The following is a 20,626-nucleotide window of genomic DNA, read 5'->3' on the forward strand; positions in this document are numbered from 1 at the left end:
GCCCAAATTATCTACCTAAAGTACACTTTATAGGAGAGGTTTCTGGAAATATTGTATTCCAAGGAAAACCTCTCTTTGAAAGCATCAGTGTGTATATAAGATATGCACAACTTTTCATGACTCACACACTAAAGTCAATGGGTTCCCTTGCTTTTCCTTCTATTGTTTACATTGTTTAATTTAGCACTTCAAAGAGGGAAAACCATACACTTTTGTGGAGGAGGAGACGTGTGGGGTAGCAGCAAGAAGGTTCCGAACATACAGGAGGCATTCAACACGTATGTATTTCCTGTTTCATCATTTGCACGGTCATTCTTGTGACTGATAGCGATTGAGCACCTACCGTGCCAGGTACCGTGCTAAGTGCCAGACAAACAGTGGTGAGTGAAAGAGACATGGGTCCTACCTTCATTGGGTTTCTGACAGTGTTTGAATTAATACTGACCAATTTTTGAGAGTTATCTGTGGGTTTTGTTCATCTGTGATATTTCTGTCTTGCATCTAACTTTTCTAATTGATCATGAGAAATATCTAATTCTCAGTTATCAGTTATCAGCTAATTCTTATGGATTCATCAGTTGTGATTTGTATAGCAGATAGTAGCAGTTTATATGGCAAAATGCAGCTGGTAACTTACAGAGATGAAGCTAAAACATACAACAATGTCAGTTACATACTATAACATGACCACTGTAAGGGCTTGATGTAGGCTGGAGATAGAGAGCTGGGGGCCGCTAGGAAGGTAGTGTGGATGAGTATCAATGAGCGGGAGCTGTGAATAAGTTTCTCCTAAACCGTATGGGTGAAAGTAATGTAATTATGGTCAAAATCAAACATGTATTTTTTATTATATGCCCCCAATTGATAAATCGGGTAATCTGTTGCACTTCTATGTCTTCAAATGAAGGTAATTTGTTCTTCAAACCAGTCTTATAATATGGCATTTAGAAAATCATCTTTAAAATAAATTGCTTTGTGAGTTTTCTTGGAATGATGGGTTTGCCCACTAGAGTTGGGACCTGACAAATTGGGTGGAAAGCTGAAATAAACAGCCCCCAGTGGGCAAGTGTCCCAGACTTGGGTGGAACAACCATTACTTCAGGTCACTCACATCTTTGTGGATTTTGCATGTAGTTGACTCCCAGGTTCCTAACCCTGCATTCCCATGGCCCTGGCATTTGTGCCTGTTTAACCACTACTATTCCACCCTTGTTTTCTGATGAGCAAATTCTCTGCCATGATGGCCCAAAGGTTGAAGCATAGTCTTGGAGTCAGATGGAAACAGGTTTGTAGTTCTGGCCTCACTACCCCCTAGACATAGTACCTTGGGTAATGTAATGTCTCCAAGCCTCAGTTTTCTCACGTGAAAAATGAAGATTGAAACCCTCATCTCACGTGACCCTGTGGATTACATAACTATAAAAGACTGCCATGCCTGGCACATGATAAATGGTGGCTACTACTACTTTATTATTATTAAACCCAGGTCTCTATTACTGGTTCCTTTTTGCTACATGAATCCCCTTGAGTAACAAGTTTGTTTATTTTTTCACCTTGTGTCTCAGTCTTTAGTGGCTGTATTTTCCTCCTATTGAATCCATATTCTGGAGGCTTCCTCCCTGGGGACCCCCCTCCTTTTTGGCACTTGGGCTGAGCCCTCACCCCATTCCAGATTCACCAGACAGCCCAGTTCCCGTGCACCGTTGGCTCACAGAGTTGGTGGTGCCTCGTGACTTCTACTCACTAGCTGAGTGACTTGGGTAAATTATTCAAACCTTTCTGTGCCTCAGTTTCCTCATCTGTGAAATGAACTGTACTTGTTTCATGTGATTGTTGTAAAGATTTAATAGATAATTATATATGAAGAATCTAGAATATGAAGTGCTATATAGCATTTGCCAGTATGACTCATATCTTGGTTAAGAGAACCCACGCTTGGCACTTACACACTTCTTTCCTCTCAGCCCAGGGTTCCCTCCCAATTGTAGAGCTGTTTTCAGGACTTATAGACCCAATCGTATGTCCGCACACTATCTGGACACTGCTTGTGCTTCCATGCCAGAACCCCTGCCTTCTCCACATCCTGCCACAAATATCGCTGGCAGATGCTGGCTGGGGCAGTGAGGAATGAGTAATAGTTTTTTCCCCAAACATAATGTCTGTGAGGAACAGTCTACTGGGGCCAGCCTGGTGGCCTCCTACTTAAAATACGGTAAAACTCATGGAACCTAGCAAAGCAGTTGCCTTATTCTTCCTGAATTCCCTCTTCTCCCTTTCCTCATTTCCACTAGTAAACGCAGATCTTCTGTCTAGAAGAAAGGACAGTGCAAGATTCCTCCCCACTGAGCCTGTGTGCTGGAAGGTCTTCCGTGGATAAAAAGGAAAGGAAAGAGTCAAGAGTATAACTCAAGAGTGTGAACTTCTATTGTATCCGTGGGGTAAATTGGTTACTTAAACTATTACTATTTAAGTTCCACAATAAGGCAATGTAGCTAAACTACAAGTAACCTGAGAGAAGCAAGTCAAAAGAAGATTGGATTTTGACTGGGAGCTGTAAATAAAGCACACACCACTGGTTTATAAACAGCTCAGTATCTTCCATACTTGGGGTGGAAGTCAAGGGTATCCAGGTCTTACTTTGTAGCCCTCCGTGCCTCGAATAGTACTTGGCTTGTGGCAGTAAACTGTTTCTGCTCAGCAGTCCTGGCTTCAAGCCTCCCACAGGGAGATTCCTTCTAATGCTCCAAATCCCTTCCAGGGCCACTGTCAATATTTTCAAAAGCAAGATAATGATTATTAGCTTCTTCTCTTTTCAGCACAAAATGTTTGTAAAGTATTTACTTGGTGATTATTTTCTTTAGCCATTTGGGTGGAGGTTTATTTGGTTTGATTGATCAAACCACCCAAGGTCTTTAGCCTTTGTTTAATCTGTAATTCTAGTTCATTCACTGAATTATTCCCTATGCAATTAAACCTCTACAGTGTTATTAATTTAACCTGCCCCTAATGAAATAGATGAAAAGTCAATTAAGAAATACAAATAGCAAGACGCAGAGAAATCAGGAATAAATAATCATTAATATATGGACTTCATCAGGCAATCTTATCTGATTCTGCTTTAACTCCTAGAAGCACAAATATTTCCAAAGATAACATAACCCAAAGTTACAAGAGTAATTCATCCAATAGATCCAACAATCTTCTAAACTAGCTGTTGTTTAATCTCCCCCTTGAAAGAAACAGTAAACTCACTGGAAAACATCATAACAAAATATTTGTAACGTGATGTCTATGCACTGTGCAAGGCAAATTATAGTCCTAAATCCTGATACCACCAATAAGTATTGGTTTAGTAATGATTTGCACTGGGCTTTTCTCTGTATCCTAAAATCACATGTTTAGATTCTGGGAATCAGTTAACAAGCATTTAGTGAAAATCTACTGTGTAGAAAACTGTGACCCAAGTCAAACAAAGAAGTGAATTCAGGTAAATGCCGTAAGTTGTTTTTCCCATTTCTGAAGCTGCAAATGTCAATGCCCAATATTCTCCACAGATCCAAGGCTGCCCACTGGCATACCCACTGACATGACCCCTCCCTAAAGGAGTCTGTACCATACAATGAGTAGGGGCACAGCCTTTGAGTTCAGAGGAGATCTGTGTTTCAGTCTCTGCTCTACCACCTACCAATTCTATGACTTCGGGCAAGTTATTTAATCCATGGTGTCTCAGTTCCCTCATGGGGATGACAATAATATCTACCTTGAAGGATTATTATAGGATTTGGATGAAATGGACATAAGTGCTTTGTACTCAATAAATAGTAGCTTTTTTTTTTTTTTTTTACAGGGACAATGATTTTCCTGTACAAGCATGGACTCAGATTCTATTTCCAGAGGCACAGTCACTGAGCTGACTCACCAGGCTGAACGTCAGTCCTTTTCCCTCCTTCCCGGCTCCTGAATGGAGTGGCTGGAGCTATCTGTCAAGATTCGTTTCCTCCCTCTTCTTCAAAGACCTTCAAGGAAGACTCCACAATTTCGTTCTGCCAAGACCTTACAAAGTTCAAGCTGTTCCTTATACCTAACCCAAATCTTCCCTTACTCATCAAGCCAGTTTCCTTTCCTGCCCCATCTAGAGATAGAAAAGGGTAACAAACTCTCAGATGTAGGAGTCCACAAACATTTATTCAATAACCCCCCGTGACACCCTGTGAGAAACCAAGAAAATAGATTTAGATTTGTTCCACATTGTGGGAAGGTCTGGTAAATGGAAAACGGTTAAAAATCCAGAGGTAGAACTCTGTAGAAAACCCACATCAAATTAGATAGAAGAATTGTACTAGTCTAATCTAGTTGGCTCTTTCAGATGCAATCACATTTATGGCTTAATAGAGAAAATACCTGAAATGTAAATGCATATGCCTAGAAATGCATGGAAAAAAACCCTCAAAGCAAAATGTTGTTATACATAAGTGTTTACTGTACTTGGGGATAGAGGGTGCTGGGAAAAATAGCATGCCTTTGATTTGATAGGATATTTGGATGAAGACATTACGGAAAGTGATATATTCAACTGGAGGAAAAGAGGACCAAAAAGAAGTGTGAATATCCTTTGAAGCAGCGGCTTCTTTAAAGGGAAATTCAACTCTCTCAGCTCTGGGCAAATGCTTTCCAGGAGGAGGAAGGAAGACAAAGGGCGGGTGTGCAGAACAGGGCCAGAGAGACCTCAATGTTGGCAGCTTAACCTGAAAAGGAAAAGGGCAGCAGGCATAAGAGAGACGCTAAGAGAAAGGAATCAAATCCTTTCTTGAAGCTCGGAATCTTAGAGATTCTTCTTCTCTCTCCTCTTCTCATGCCCCCAAACCTCTTCTACTCAAAAACCTTTTTAGGTGTGTTTTTATCCTGAATTTTAAAGTTACAAAACCAAGTCTTTACGCTGAAAATTTTAGCGTAAAATTTTAGATCCCAATGGGATCTGACCTGGTCTATCAGAAGGTCGCCCTTTAAAAATATTTTTGTTTCCCCAGCTGTCTCAGGGCTGTGAATAAGGAACATTGGAGCTTGAAAAGCCAGTTTAGAAACATATTGTCTATTCTTCCTTTCTGTAAACATGGTCAGAGGAAGAAAATTTTAACTAATTTAAATTTATGTTTGGCGACTTCTAAGCTCCGTAATTATCTTTTTTTTTTTTTGTAATTATCTTGACATGCCTTTGGTGTCTAGTAAGTTCCTTGTATATTGTAGGTACAAAAACATTTTTGTTGAATGAATTAATGAATAGCAAAAATATCCACACTTGCTGGGTAATATTTCACATTTCTTAAATTTGTACTAAACATAATAAACAAACCAGACTCAACATTAAGTTTGCATGCATTCAGGCACATATAGACACAAATGAATGCATCTGACAGTACACTCTTGAAATTCATTGGGAAAGGAAATGTATAAGAGAACACTAGTGAGCTTCATTAATCAAATTTTTCATGACTACTATAAACTCTGCAGGTTTTAGCCAGAAAAATACAAAAGCCCTTGCAATTTGAAAACATTAAAGTAGTACATTAATGTATTTCCACATGGTCCTCTATAGAAAATTTTCAAAATAGCTTTAAAATAAATGGCAAAATGAATGCAATAGTCCCATAATGCATGTCTCATAAACCTACCTCTTCTTTTTAAAAAAGTTGTAAGGAGGGGGAAATCTTCAGGGAACCACTAAGAATATATGAATTGTGATGTTAGCTAAATTCTTACTTATCCAGAAGGTTTCATAGGTTGCCCAAATTCCATTTACACCTGACAGCAGATCTGATCAGAAAATTGCATTTCTTCTTTTCATCATTTCAGGATAATGAGACCCTGTAGATCCAGGCCCCTGTGCTTGGGGCAGGAATGTGTAAAGCCTCTGAAACCTCTTCTACCTCAAGTTTGAACTTAAACCTGGCGAAGATCGTGACAACTTTGTTGTTACTGAAGAGAATACTATTTGCTACCGGTACAGTTTCAAATCTTTTTTCCTCTAAGAAAACATAATCTTATATTTTAAAGTATATCCCAATGGCTAAGAGCAAAGACATCAGCTTCTGATGAGCCTACATTCAAGTATCAGTTATTCCACTGTGTGACAACAGGCAAGTCATTGTACCTCCCCCAAGCCTCAGCTTCCAGAGCTGCAAAATGGGAATAATAATGATAGGGACAGAGTACAGGGACAAAGTAGGTGATTAAATAGTTAATCCCACGAAGGGATCATAAGTAAAGAAAAAAGTATGGGAGACCCCTATAAGTTAATGATCACTCAAGAAAGCAGGCTTGCTTAACAACAAAACCGAGTGGGCTTGCTTAGCAACAAAACCATGCACCAGAAGCATGAGACATGTCCTAAAACAATAAAACAATGGTGGAATGAGACCCACATCCTGTCCAGTGAGGCCAGTAAGTTGATGATTCCTAGGACATGCTTCTCTGCGCACACTAAAAACAAAAATACAAGGAAAAGGTGACATTAAACTGAAACCTGAGATGATTTACCATATTTTAGTATATGTAACCGCCTTTTCGCTTATTTCCATTGCTCCGTGATAGTCCCAGTTTGACCATGTAGGGACAAGAATACTCCTGCCCAATGTGGAGGAGAAACTGATGATGGAAGCTTGATGTCTACCCTCCCCACTTTTCCTTTGATTATAAAACTGCAGCCCACTAAGTTCTTGGCGTGCTACCCTCTTGCCCACCCACTTGTAAATCTCACAAGTGTCCTATACTAATAAACTCTTTCCTTACCTGTCACTCTGTCTCTCACTGAATTCTTTCTGCACGGAGACAGAAGCTCTACCAAGCTCCACACTCTACTAAGTCCCAAAACGCATTCTGCAGTTTCAATAAGAGCATAGGGTTGTTGCAAAGATTAAAAGAGGTAATTTGTAAAAACTTTCATGTCCAGGAGACACACTGTGAATGATGGTCAATATAATAAATAAATAAATAAATTTATTAATGATTACCACTATCATCATCATCATCATTAGAGAGACTCCCTTCACCCACCTACCCCTCCCCTTCTCACTGAACCCATATAGCTCTACATCAGGAACCTAGAAGGACTCAAAAACCCAGAGAAGGGAAGGCTTAGAGGCCTGGCAGTCCATTTTTCTCGTTGTCACTGATGCCATTCCCCAGACCCAAGTATGGGGTGCACAGTAATAATCACCTGGGACATGTTGGCCATTGCAAGGTCTTCACAGCTCTTATTAACTGTTGTCATACACGACCACGAGAACAGGTGGGATAGCTCAATCACCTGAGGGTCCCTCACTGAACGGCTTTTTCCTGAGTCCCTTCTTGCTACCCAAATAACAATATTCTAAAATAAATGTAATGTTCACTCTGTTAAACATCCTTAAAACCTAACTTCTGGATCTTTTGACCTTTGGTTGATTTTGTGCAACCCAAAGAGAAGAAACTTTTGACCTTTTACCAATTTCATTCAACCAAAGGAGAAGAAAAAAGGACAGAAATAACTTAAGTCCACTGCTTTGGGGTACTTCCATTATTGTCATCATTAGCTCAATCGGAAGTAAAACATGCTATCTTTTAAGCTGCTTAACTTCAGAACAAATGCCCCTCAATAGATGGTACGATTGAAACCAGGAGATTGAATTTGACCTTCAAGATCACTGCATTTGACCTTCAAGAAAAAGGTCATTTGCAATCTGGAAAAGAACAATTTCCCTGCACTCATGGAAGCAAAAGCCTATTTGGGATGGGTGAAGGAGCAAACGATAAGTAAAGAAGTGAAGACAATGAATGGGTCAAGCATACTTACTCCTAACATCTGGGAATAGCTACTATATAAGTCATACAAGCCCCTCAGAGTTTTATGCAGAATTATGGGTGTATGTGACAAGGTGTGTTTTCCAGCAAGAGAGGCCATAGCTTTCTTCTGATATTTAAAAGAGTGTGTCACTGAAAACCTCCTTCTAGAAGGTCCAGTGGCTGACCCGAGCTGCCAGCCCTCTGGGCTAGGCTGGAAGAGTGTGGCATTCTCCCTGGGTGCTAGTTTCCTATTCTGGCCAAGGACGTGGGGCTTCCAGCCATTAAAAAAAAGGAGAAGAAGAAAAGGAAAAGAAAAAATATAGTAGGTTTTTGTTTTTCATCAATAGAGCCCTTTAAGACTTAACCTTACAGAATCAATCCTCAGCTTTGAAAGATTTTTCTAGGCTAAAATAGCACCTCCGTGCGACCTCTGGTGGATGTTATTAAAAATGCAGCCCCCCATGCAGCCCAAGCATTCTCTATTTTACATGAGGAATATTTGAAAACACTGCCTAGAAAAATGAATTTTTATAAACCGAATGATTTTTCCTAATCATTTAGACTGTCTCATAATCAAATGTATCCATTAAGAATAATACAACATCCAACTAGTGTATAAATCAGCTTTTATGTAATCACTGAAAACAATGAAGGTGACCCAAAATATAAAAGTATAGACTTAAGTATTTTTTTTAATCACCAGGGAAGTAGTATATGTAGATTGGGGTTCAGAGAAGTAATTTAGTAGGTCATTTTGCATCCATCCATAGAGTTCAAACTCTAAGACTTTAAACTTTCCTTCAAGACACTATATGAACAAAATGAGCCATTTTGTTGGTCTCTCTTTCCGTAAGAATGGGTGACACAAGAAGCCCTAAAAGGTGTTTCTATGCTGGTTTTAAAACATAAAGTGGGAAAACATTTTTTAAAAAAAGACATTATAAAGCTATAGTAACAAAGACAATGTGGCACCGGTATTGAGATCAATAAATAGATCAAGAGGACCGAATAAAGAGTGAAGAAATACGAAAAAAAAAAAAAAGTGGGAAAATACACCATGGAGTCTGAAAAGATGTACCTCTGGGCCTGCAGCATCTTCTCTTAGGAATCCTTAGTGAATTTGGGTCCCACCAGACTGTTGTTCAACAATCCTCCTCAGAAAATGTCAACTTCTCTGAGTATAGGAGTCGTGCCTTACAGCTCTTTTATATCTTCAAGCAACTGCTGGTACCCAAGAGGGTTGCAATAAAAACCTGATGGTTTGAAAAGCATGAAATATGCACCTAGCAATCATTGAGAAGGAACTATGAAAATGAGGGGATCCAGCAGTTTCAAAATAACATCTATGAGGGATTCTTGAGAGCATATCTTTTTTCAAATGAAGCATCAGTGCAAGCTCTCAATGCCCAGGCCATGTAACTCACATACCATGTGTATGTGGGATAAAATCCTTGGCTGCTTTGACTGATTTAAATGACTTAGATTCTTCTGGGTCAGTGATTTGCAAAGTGGGTTCCCTGGACCAGCATCATCAACGTCACCCGGGAACCTGGTAGAAATGCAAATTCTTGGACCCCACCCCAAACCTTTTTTTTTTCTTTTTTAAAATTTATTTATTTATTTATTTATGTTTGGCTGCATTGGGTCTTTGCTGCTGTGCGTAGACTTTTCTCTAGTTGCAGCGAGCGGGGGCTACTCTTCATTGTGGTGCGCAGACTTCTCATTGCGGTGGCTTCTCTTGTTAAGGAGCACGAGCTCTAGGTGCGCGGGCTTCAGTAGTTGTGGCACGAGGGCTCAGTAGTTGTGGCTCATGGGCTCTAGAGCACAGGCTCAGTAGTTGTGGCGCACAGGCTTAGTTGCTCCGCGGCATGTGGGATCTTCCCAGACTAGGGCTCGAACCCGTGTCCTCTGCATTGGCAGGCGGATTCTTAACCACTGTGCCACCAGGGAAGTCCCACCAAAGACGTTCTGAGCCAGTTACTCAGAAGTAACTGATGGATGAGGCCCAGCTATTTGCTTTTAACAGGTAATTCCCAGGTAATTCTGATGCAGTCTAAACTTTGAGAACCACTGTTATTGGTCATACTTATATTGATAAAGATAGAATATGTTATTGTGCTTTTCAGGCACTTGGAAAACAATTCTACTTATCATTAAATAGAAATAACTCCACCAAAATGTGGGACAGCAATGTAGATTCTGATACCTAGCTCATTTTTTTTCCTAAATACAACAGTTTATTTGGAATAGGCAAAATAATTATAAAATTAGCCAAGAATTTCCCAGGGACCCATTTTTCTTTTAATAGTCATGGTTTTGCAATAAATAAAATAATCGCTCTGCCATCAGACAGACAATTTTATACCCATTTTGCAAATATACCTCATTTGTTACTGAGATTACCTGCAGGTGGATGTTTAATGTGGCTTTCATCTCTCTTAATGTAAAGTTCTTCTTCCAGTACTTCCTTAATTCTCTTATGTGGCTCACAATATAAAAATTTCTTCCCTAAAAAGACATTAACAAAACTGGTTACTTATCATAAATTCTGCCCAACCTTCTAGCCACTACCTACATGAATAACTACTTTTTAAAGAGACAAATCCTTCCATACAAATAGCAGATGATTCACCCTGCAGACTCTATTTTGGAAAGATCTCTTCCATTGTAACTTTTAGTTTTGGGGGGAACTTTACATTTGGGGGTTAAGTTTCAGATACCTCTTTTAGGTATTATGAAGTAATATATGAAGGTTTCTTCATTAGCTTGAAGAAAACTTTCATTTATTCAATAAATTCTTATTAAAGACATACTCTGTGCCAGGCATTTGGGGCAGAGGACACAGCAATGAATAAGAAAGATGTATGCTTGGAGCCTACAATCCAGATACATAATACAGAAGAGTCTAGCAGTATTTCATTATCTTTTTTTAAAAATAAATTTATTATTTATTTATTTATATTGGGTCTTCGTTGCTGTGCACAGGCTTCTCATTGCGGTGGCTTCTCTTGTTGCGGAGCACAGGCTCTAGGCGCGCTGGCTTCAGTAGTTGTGGCACACGGGCTTAGTTGTTCCATGGCATGTGGGATCTTCCCGGACCAAGGATCAAACCCGTGTCCCCTGCATTGGCAGGCAGACTCTCAACCACTGTGCCACCAGGGAAGTCCCTCATCATCTTTTAAAGAATAAACCTGAATTGTAGTAGTGAGCCACTAATGGACATAGGACTTTTTCCTGTCCTCTAAACCTGCCCCCACAAGACAACACTGCTATAGTTGAGGATGGATTATTTGTTCTAAGTACTTTAGCTACATTTCTTCTGCTCACCCCAGGGAGCGCTGCATCATTTGAGCCCTTCCATCTCTCTAATCTCTCCTGTCAGCTTCTCTCTCTTGCTCTCTGAGCTCCGGCCACGTGGCCCTCTGTCCATCCCCACATGGAAGCCTTTGAACACTCTATTTTCTCTGCCTGAACTGCCTTTCTCCTAATTATTTTTTCTCCCCGGGTAACTTCTACCTGAATTTCAGGTCTATGCTGAAATGTCAGTTCTTTAAGGAAACTTTCCTTGGCTCCACAATCTTGAAATGCCCCTGGTTACTTTTTCTCATAGTACTCTCCTCTTTTCTTTCATTTGATTTATTGCAATGTGTGTGCAGCCTCATTTACTTTATATACAATTATTTGTGTAACTATTAGTTTACCATATGTCTCCCTTACCAGGCCATAAATACCATAAGAGCAGGGATGTTGTCTGTTCAGTTCATTAGAGTCCTAGAACAGAGTTTGACATAATAATAGATGCTCAACAAATGTGTGTTCAAGTGGAACTAAGCATTGTTCAATTAGTGAAAGATTCTTCTATATGCATGTCTGCGCACGCAGCCTTGTGAACATCAGGGAACCAGTAGCTCTAGTCTTAGTGCCCAAAAGCTCAATCCAAGGAGCCATGGAAAACCTAACTAACCAACACAAAGCTATGGCAGGTGTCATCTTTTCCTGACTAACCGATAGGGAAGACAAGTAAATAAATTTGATTTGTGTGCAGACTGACCCCAATGGGGCAAAAGACCTGCTGCATATGGCTGTGGGTCTGGTTCATTCCTGGTCATGAGACCCAAACACACCCTCAGACATGAACAAGGCAGAGTTAGATACTTTCTGAATCTTGTTTCCCCCAAATTAGAAGTCATATGAATGAGAGATGAATGAGGGTCAGAATTACTCTAGCTTAACTTTGGTTTAAACTTTTTTGGTTAAATCATGATCTTCAGGCAGAAAAAGGGTGTAAGAAATGTGGCCAAGAAAGAAGAAAAGCCTATAATAGTTCAGAAGAGAGGAAGAGATCACTTGCTCTAAGTTCAAGTCTCTTGACAAATTTCAGCCCTTCTGTTATGAGAATTTACAGAGGAAATCACCAAAGGTTTTGAGGAACTATGAAAAATGAGACAGTAGTAAAGAGCTAGTATAGGCAAATATTCCCTGCTCCAAGAAAGACAGAAAGAAAGAAAGAAAGAAAGCAAACAAGCTGGCTAATAACAATTGCTACAATTTATTGAATGCTACCATGCCCTAGGCATCTTACATATATTATCTCTCTTCCTGACAACCTATGGGCAGGTATAATTATTCCTATTTTATAGACGAAAAAGTAACTTCCAGAAGTCATAAAAATTAAAAGTCATGCCTACTTAACTCTCTCAAATCAAATTACTAAACTAGATAGATTAGGGAGATGCTGTAGCCACAGTGTAGTATGTGCATTGCAGCAAGGCATTTGATAAAGTGCATTTCTCTTTGGCAGAGAGTACCCACGCCAAAGATGCTGACTGACAGATCAGGGGCTTCTAGAGACTCTACTTGGAACTGTTGGGGTCACCATTTAATTTGTTAATTTGAATATAGGAACTTCCAGCAAACTCACCAAATGTGAGAATGGCACAAACCTGGTGAACGGTTTATGTGCTGAATGGCAAACTCAGGACTCAAAGGGCCTTCAACACCCAGAATGAAGTGCTAAAATTCATAGGACGGTATGGTTGGGGATACATATAACGACCTGTATTTAGGACCAAACAAAGGAATTGCATAAGCATAGGACAGAAGAGGCCTGGGTCAAATGTTTTCAATTGGACAGGGGGGGAAAGAGAAACTAAGGATGTCATAGACTGCGTTTGTTATGTGTGTTAATAATATAATGTGTCTGTCAAAACAGCTCATGTAATTTTAGATCCACTTAATAGAAGTATAATTTTCAGATCAAGGGAGGTTATAGCCCCACCACACTACACTAACCTGATTGTACTGGATTCAGTGATTTAATAAAATGGAGAATACTGGGATAGTTCAGCCAGCGTGGCGAAAGCACTACAAATTATTTTAAAGGTAACACTGAAAAAAGAAAAAAAGAAAGGTAACACTGAGTCTATGAAAGATTTGGTGGGTGCTCAAATAGCCACCACTATATAATTCAAAAATGTTTCAGTGGGAAAGCACCACATTTTACCTGTGTATATTTGGGAGCAGATGTGTGATTAGGGAGTAGAAGCTGTACAGAGACTGGGGACCTTTCCAAAAAATAGAGATTGAAGACCTTTCAAAAAAAAAAAAATTGAAAATTGAATGGGTACTTTGTGCAGGTGTAAGTGTTTTGTCTCTACTTCAGCTGAGGCCAGGAACTCAGGAAGGCTGAGGCAGGAACTCTTCATATGCCCCCCACCCTGACTTTGTGAGCTCCTGAAAGTCTGGACACCTGCCTTAATTCATTATTCATTTCCCAGCAACCAGCCCAATGCCTGACATGCAGAAAGGACTCAATAGTTGTCAAATTGATGAGTGAATGGTTAATTCCACCTTTTACTCCTACAGCCAAGGAGAATACAGAACCTTTAAATTATAGCATCTTTAACAGGAAAATTCCCAGTTAGATAGAAATTTAAGTCGGAGTAAGGAATTACTTAAGTATACTGAATACTTATATATACTGAATTTAGTTGCTCTAAATAAGGTCTCTGCATGCTGTTGACAGTAACAGGAATGAGGTATCATAATCAGGCACATTGTGGCTGATGCTGAGGGAAGAGGTCCTTTCACCAGGCGGCAGCAGTTCTGTGGCTCCTCGGGGGGTCTCCGTCTCCCAAGAGGAGGGTGCATGGTCCCTCTAGGAGCGGAAGCTGAGCCGCTTCAGCCCAACCCTTGCTCCTCTGTTGTCCTGGCGCAGAGGGAGCCACGCTGCTCTAGAGGCAATCAGGGAGGCGCTGCAAAAGGGCTGGGAACGCTTGCCTTCCTCTTTGGCCTATTATTTTCATCTTCATCATTCCTTACCACCTACTGAAGACCTGTGGGGCACAAAGGGCTGTGAAATATCTGTAAATTTATGGAACAGTATGGAAGAGCACTTCGACCTAGCGCGGACTCAACCATGTTGGCTGTGACTGTGAACCAGAACTGCTTTTACTTATTTGAATGTTGTTTGTGTGTTTGGCAGGGCAGGGAGGAAACAACAGCAGTGTGTTAAAATGTGGCCCATAATTGTGAGATTCTAAAAGGATCAGGTAATCATAATTTATGAACTGATAATCCAAGAGATGGGGGTTTAAGTGTTTGAAGGATTTCTCCAGCACTGAGTGACGGTAGGCAAGTCACTTCCTTTCCTCTAGTGTAGACCTCAGTTTCCTGGCCTGTAAAATGAAGGAATTGACAAAAATGATCTGCATGTTTCCATGTGTGTATATAATTTATGTATTTAAAAAATAAATTTCATAGTTTTATTATGTGTAAAATTTAAATTTATATATTACATTTTACACATTTTTATAATTTAAACATATTTTTAAATATATTTAAAACTTAAATATATATTATACTTTACACATTTTTATAATTAAGATATATTTTATAATTTAATATTTTTAATATCATATGTATGTATATATACACACACACAATTTTTTTCAATACCTTCCAGGCCAATGCCACTACCAATTAAGTTGGAGGCTACCTGGACTCAGGTAGCCTTTTATGAAGGAGGGCTTGGGGAAATGGACCAGATGCCTTAGGCCACAAAACCATCACCCCTGCCTTTGCCAAAACAGCAGCTCCGCCCCCTCCCTCCAAAACCTTTGCGGCTTCAGCTAGTCTTACTCCGGTTTCCCCCAGTTCACCTTTCACCGCTTCTCCTCGCCCACGTCCTTCCCGCAGGGTCCGAGGCTGAAAGGGAACTCACACTGCTTCCGGGACTCTTGGGGGCCGCGGCCTCCGGTCTCCCCGCGCGCCCCGCACCCCAGGCCTGCGGGCGGCCGAGACTGCTCGCCGTCGCGGCCCGCCTCGGGCATCGCCACCGCGGTCACCGCCTCCTCCCCCCTCATGCCGCGGGGGTCTTCTTCGCGGAGCGCGGCCGGCTGGCCTTCTCTGCTCCGCCGCAAGCTGCTGGAGAACGCGAGGCGTCTCCGGTTGCCATGGTGACTGTGGATCCTCCCCGCCCCCAGCCGCTCCCAGCGGGAGTCTGTAGGTGTCCCGCGCGCCCAGGAAGGCGCTGGAGTTGGGGAGCTGCAGTTACTTACCGACCAAAGCAAAGGACTTTCTTTCCATTAATCTCTCGTTTGTTTGTGACACCAGTTTGGCGAGAGGGGGTTCACTATTCCCTGGTAGGGAAACTGAGATTCAGAAAAGCTAAGGATATTGTCTGAGGTTACACAACTAGAAGTGGCACAGCCGGAATCCGAATTCAGAAAAGTTTGGCCCCAAAGGCTAAAGAATAAATCACCACCTGGAACAAGTAGGGGCGGGAGGAATGACTGGGCAGTGAGTTCAAGGAAAGGTCTCTGGTTTCACGCAGTGCTTTGCTTGTCGTGTCCCGCTCCCTGCTACACACACATGATCAAATAAATCAATGTTGAGGATTCCCAACTTTTGGATTGTAAGTTGTTGTTGTTGTTATTATTAATAAACAACTCTTGTAGTGTCCAAGCACTTTTGTATTCACAATCTATTTGAATCCATATAAAAACTAATTTTACAGATGAAGAAATCAAATTCAGAAAAGTTTAATTTGAATAGCAAATGGGAAAATCTAGGGTTTTATTTGGAGCAAGAGGTTGCTTTTGTTTTGTTTTTGCAGTCATTCAAAAAAATGTTGTGGTGTTAATTTTATGAAAGCTAAACGTGCAGAATTAAATGGTTCTACAAGGTTTGTAGCCAAATACAGGGGACCCCATCTGCCTCCATTTTACCTCCATTTTACTCCACTTTTCACCTCTTTTGGCTGATAATTTAGCGTTTACAACCATATAACCAACTGCTTATTTTGCTGCTCTTTAGATTTTTTAGTTTCAGGTATCATGTCTTGATTTCCTGCTATGGGAGAGTGAAGATTTAGCTCTCTTCCATGCTTCCCACCTCACATGTACTTAACTGCACCTTCAAACTCCCAATGTAGATAAATTGAAATTTTGCCTAGAGGGGTTTCATTTACTATGGCTATGTAAACTCTAGTCGCAGCTGATTTTATCCACTGCACAATATCCTAGGGTCACTTTTTCTTTCTGTACAACATTTTAATTACCTGGAGTTGATAATTGCCTTGCTCTTTTTTTTTTTTTTTTTTTTGCTTCTTTTTTTATTGACGTATAGTTAATTTACAATGTTGTGATAGTTTCAGGTGCATAGCAAGGTGATTCGGTTATATATATATATATTCTTTTTCAGATTCTTTTCCATTATAGATAATTGCAAGATACTGAGTATAGTTCCCTATGCTACACAGTACGTCCTTGTGGTTTATCTGTTTTACATATAGTAGTGTGTATTTGTTAATCCCAAACTCCTAATTTATCTCCCCCCCATCCCCTTTGGTAATCAAAAGTTTGTTTTCTATGTCTGTGAGTCTGTTTCTGTTTTGTGAATAAGTTCATTTGTATCATTCTTTTAGAGTGCACATACAAGTGATATCATATGGTATTTGTCTTTCTCCTTCTGACTTCACTAAATATGAGACTCTCTAGGTGCCTTGCTCTTTAATTTGCTTGATTTTTAATGTCCTTATCACTAATTAATTCCCAAACTCTCCTTGTGTAAATCTCTTAATATGTTCAAACACATGAGGAATTCTATCAATTTCATCTTTTTGAAAAAGTCCCTTCCAGAGAGACCTCTGATCTGCCCCAGTCTGCACTGGTCGCTCTCCAGACCTGTGGTTGCACAGCTGTTGTATAAGGATCTCCCTTCACCATCATGCCTCTCTCTTGCCTTGAATCCCTGATTTGTAGAGTCCATATTCTTCTCTTTCTTGGTTTCCTTACTTATTTGGTAGAGCATATCTCCAGGAGCTTTTTCAGAAATTGTGTATGGGAGATAAAATGTCCAAGTTTTTACAGGTTTAAAAGTATCTTTATTTTATTCTCTACTAAAGTGAGGGTCTAGCTGGATAAAGAACTCTAATTTGGATATAGTTTTTCTTCAGAATTTTAAAGTCATTGCACAATTGTCTTTTGGCATCTACTGTTGCCACAGAGAATTCTACTGCCATTCTATTCCTGACCTCTTGGATAGGACCTGTTCTTTCTTTCTAGAAACATGGAGGATCTTCTCTTTGTCTTCATTGTTCTGAAATTTCATGATGATACCCCTTGATGTGGGTAAATTTTCAACCATTTTGCTGGGCACTCAGCAGATCATTTCAATCTAGAAACTCATGTCCTTCATTTTAGAGACTTTTTCTTGAATTGTTTTATTGTAATCTCTATTTTTTCTCTGTTCCCTCTGGAACTCCTGTCATTTGTATATTAGATCTTCTGATTTGTCCTCTAATTTTCTGACTTTTTTTCTATTTTATATCTCTGTATTTTTGCACTATTTTCTGGAGATTTCCTCAACAGTACTTTCAATGCATTTTATTTTTCACTTCTGCCATCAAGTTTCTAATTTCTCAGAACTCTCTTTTTTGTATAACACTTTGGCTTTATACCATGGATGCAATATCTTATCTGTCTAAGGATATTAATGATACACTCATTTCCAATGTTACTTTCTTCTTGTATAATTGTTGCTTCCCCCAAGTTACCTGTTCTGGTTTGTTTTGTTCTCTTAGTAGCTTTCCTCTACCTTCAGGTGATCTTTGACTGTCTTGCCCTATCTAGTAGTGGACATATGATTCTGTGCATACAGGCGGGCTTATCAACTGGGGGTTTCACTGACGGGTGACCTGTCTCGGCTGTTCAGTTGGGGAAGCCCTCATGTTGGTATTTTAAGGTCTTATCTTGTGAACTGCTCTGATTCTCCATGGAGTGACTCCTCCGGTCTCCCTGCTGGAGGGAATCAGTCTGGTACCAGCACCCTGGGAAGTGAGGGGGAGAAGAGAACTGAAGGCTTAATATGTAGAATGTAAGTATTCATGAACTTCCCGTTTCAGTATGGTGGTCCTGCCTTCAACTGTACTTTGTACCTTCCATCCAGAGAGCCTGTTTGACTTCCTTCAGTGAATTACCTCCAATCTTCTGCTGGAGTGGATGGGGGGGTGGGGGTCAACCATCTAGCTGCTAGGTATGGGGGATCTGGAGGTCTAACTGCTTTATTTTTATTGTGATAAAATGTACATAACATAAAATTTACTCTTTTAACCATTTTTAAGTATACAATTCAGTGGCATTAAGTACATTCATAGTGTTGTACAGCCATCACCACTATCCATTTCCAGAATTTTTTCATTATCCCAAACAGAAATTGTACCCATTAAACAATAATTCTCAATTTCCCCCTCTCCCTGCCCTCTGGTAACCTCTGTTCTATCTTCTGTCTCTGTGAATTTGACTACTTTAGGTACTTCATATAAGTGGAATCATACAAACTTTTCCTTTTGTGTCTGGGTTATTTCATTTAGCATAATGTTTTTAAAGTTCATCCATGTTGTAGCATGAATCAGAATTGCATTCCTTTTTTAAGATTGAATAATATTCCATTGTATGTACATACAATTTTGTGTATATCTGTTCATCTGTTGATGGACATTTGGGTTGTTTCCACCTTTAGGCAGTTGCAAGTAATGCTGCAATGAACACGGGTGTACAAGTATCAGTTTTGAGTTCCTGCTTTCAGTTCTTTTGAGTATATACCTAGAAATGGAATTACTGGATCATATGGTAGTTCTGTGTTTAATTTTGTGAGGAACCATTAAACTTTTTCAAGTGGCTGCACCACTTTACATTGCCACCTGCAATGCACAAAGGTTCCAATTTCTCTATATCCTTGCCAACTCTTGTTACTTTCCTTTTAAAAAATATAACAGCTAGCTATCCTAATGAATGTGAAGTGGTATCTCTTTGTGATTTTGCTTTGCGTTTTCCTAATGACTAGTGATTTGAGTATCTTTTCATGTGTTTATGGGCTGTTTGTGTATCTTCTTTGGAGAAATGTCTATTCAAGTATTTTATCCTTTTTTGAATTGGGTTTTTTGTTGTTGAGTTTTAACAGTTCTTTGTATATTCTGGATATTAATCCCTTATCAGATATATGGTTTATAAATATTTTCTCCCATTTAATGACTTGCCTTTCACTTTGTTGATAGTGTCCTTTGATTTTAAAAAAGTTTTAATTTTGATGTAGTCCCATTTATCTATATTTTTCCTTTAATGTGGTGTTTTTGGTGACATATCCAAGAAATCATTGCCAAATCTAATATCATGAAGATTTTTTCCATATGTTTTCTTCTAAAAGTTTTATAGTTTTAGCTCTTACATTTAAGTATTTGATCATTTTAATTTTTGTATTAACATTATAGTGTGATGTAGGAGTCCAACTTCATTCTTTTGCCCATGGATACCCAGTTTTCCCAGAACCATTTATTGAAAAAGGCTATTTTTTCCTCTATTGAATTGTCTTGACACTATTGTCAAAAGTATTCAGTGCTCCATAAATGTGAGGGTTTATTTCTGGATTCAAAATTCTGTTCCACTGATATATATGTTTATCCTTATGCCAGTACCACAAGCTTTCTAGTAAGTTTTGAAATAAAAAAGTGTGAGATCTCCAACTTTGTTTTTTTTTTCGAGATTGTTTGGCTCTTCTGGGTTCTTTGCATTTCCATATGAATTTTAGGATCAGCTTGTCAATTTTTGTGAAGAAGTTAGCTGGAATTTTGATAGAATTGCATTGAATCTATAGATCAATGTGGGGGGTAGTGCCATCTTAACAATAATAAGTGTTTTGATCCATGAAAATGGGATGTCTTTCTGTTTATTTTGTGCTTCTTTAGTTTCTTTCAACAATCTTCTATAGTTCGCACAGCAAAAGTTTTGTACTTCTTTTGTTAAGTTTATTCCAAAGTATGTTTTTTTCTTTTCAATGCTATTATAAATGAAATTGTTTTCTTAATTTAATTTTCAGTTTGCTCATTGATACTATATAAAAATAGAGTTGATTTTTGTATATTGATCTTGCATCCTGGAGCATTGCTGAACTCATTTATTAGTTCTAATAGTTTTTTCCCAGTGGATTCCTTATGATTTTTCATATACAAGATCATATCACCTGCATATAGAGATACTTTTAGTTCTTTTCCAATCTGGATGTCTTTTCTTTTCTTTTCTTGCCTAATTGCCCTGACTAGAATCTGCAGTAAACTGTTTAATAGAAGTGGTGAGAGCAGACATCCTGTCTGGAGGGTTGTGCTGCAAAGGTTCTGTGCTATCTTGATTTGGAATTGAATTGTCAAGGTGAATCCTGCAGCTAACCTATTTATAATCTGAGTTTAATATTTCTGAAAAGAGAACCAGAGCCCTAAAAATACCTGTCTTGTAAATTCCAGATTTTTGTAATT

The 20,626-nt window shown here is 39.3% G+C and overlaps 1 protein-coding gene across 1 annotated transcript; it reads right to left on the minus strand.

The window, feature by feature from the left end:
- Window positions 1–1,996: 1,996 nt before the first annotated feature.
- On the minus strand, window positions 1,997–15,182 carry C10H11orf97 (chromosome 10 C11orf97 homolog). Its single transcript, XM_061203702.1, has 4 exons — window positions 15,041–15,182; window positions 10,222–10,326; window positions 2,638–2,763; window positions 1,997–2,112 (listed from the first exon to the last, which is right to left on the minus strand). The coding sequence occupies exons 1-4, from the start codon at window positions 15,180–15,182 to the stop codon at window positions 1,997–1,999; spliced, it is 489 nt and encodes a 162-aa protein (XP_061059685.1).
- Window positions 15,183–20,626: the final 5,444 nt, after the last annotated feature.

Source organism: Eubalaena glacialis, chromosome 10 (genome assembly GCF_028564815.1).
Source record: "Eubalaena glacialis isolate mEubGla1 chromosome 10, mEubGla1.1.hap2.+ XY, whole genome shotgun sequence".
Taxonomy (NCBI): domain Eukaryota; kingdom Metazoa; phylum Chordata; class Mammalia; order Artiodactyla; family Balaenidae; genus Eubalaena; species Eubalaena glacialis.

Excerpts from the sequence above, each read along its gene's own strand:
- C10H11orf97 (XM_061203702.1), bottom strand. The coding sequence starts at position 15,182 with ATGAGGGGGGAGGAGGCGGTGACCGCGGTGGCGATGCCCGAGGCGGGC. Across the intron at positions 10,327-15,040 it reads CCAAGAGTCCCGGAAGCAGT|GGAAGAAATTTTTATATTGT; the intron begins GTGAGTTCCCTT and ends ATGTCTTTTTAG. Across the intron at positions 2,764-10,221 it reads CATTAAACATCCACCTGCAG|TGGCCCTGGAAGGGATTTGG; the intron begins GTAATCTCAGTA and ends AAATATTGACAG.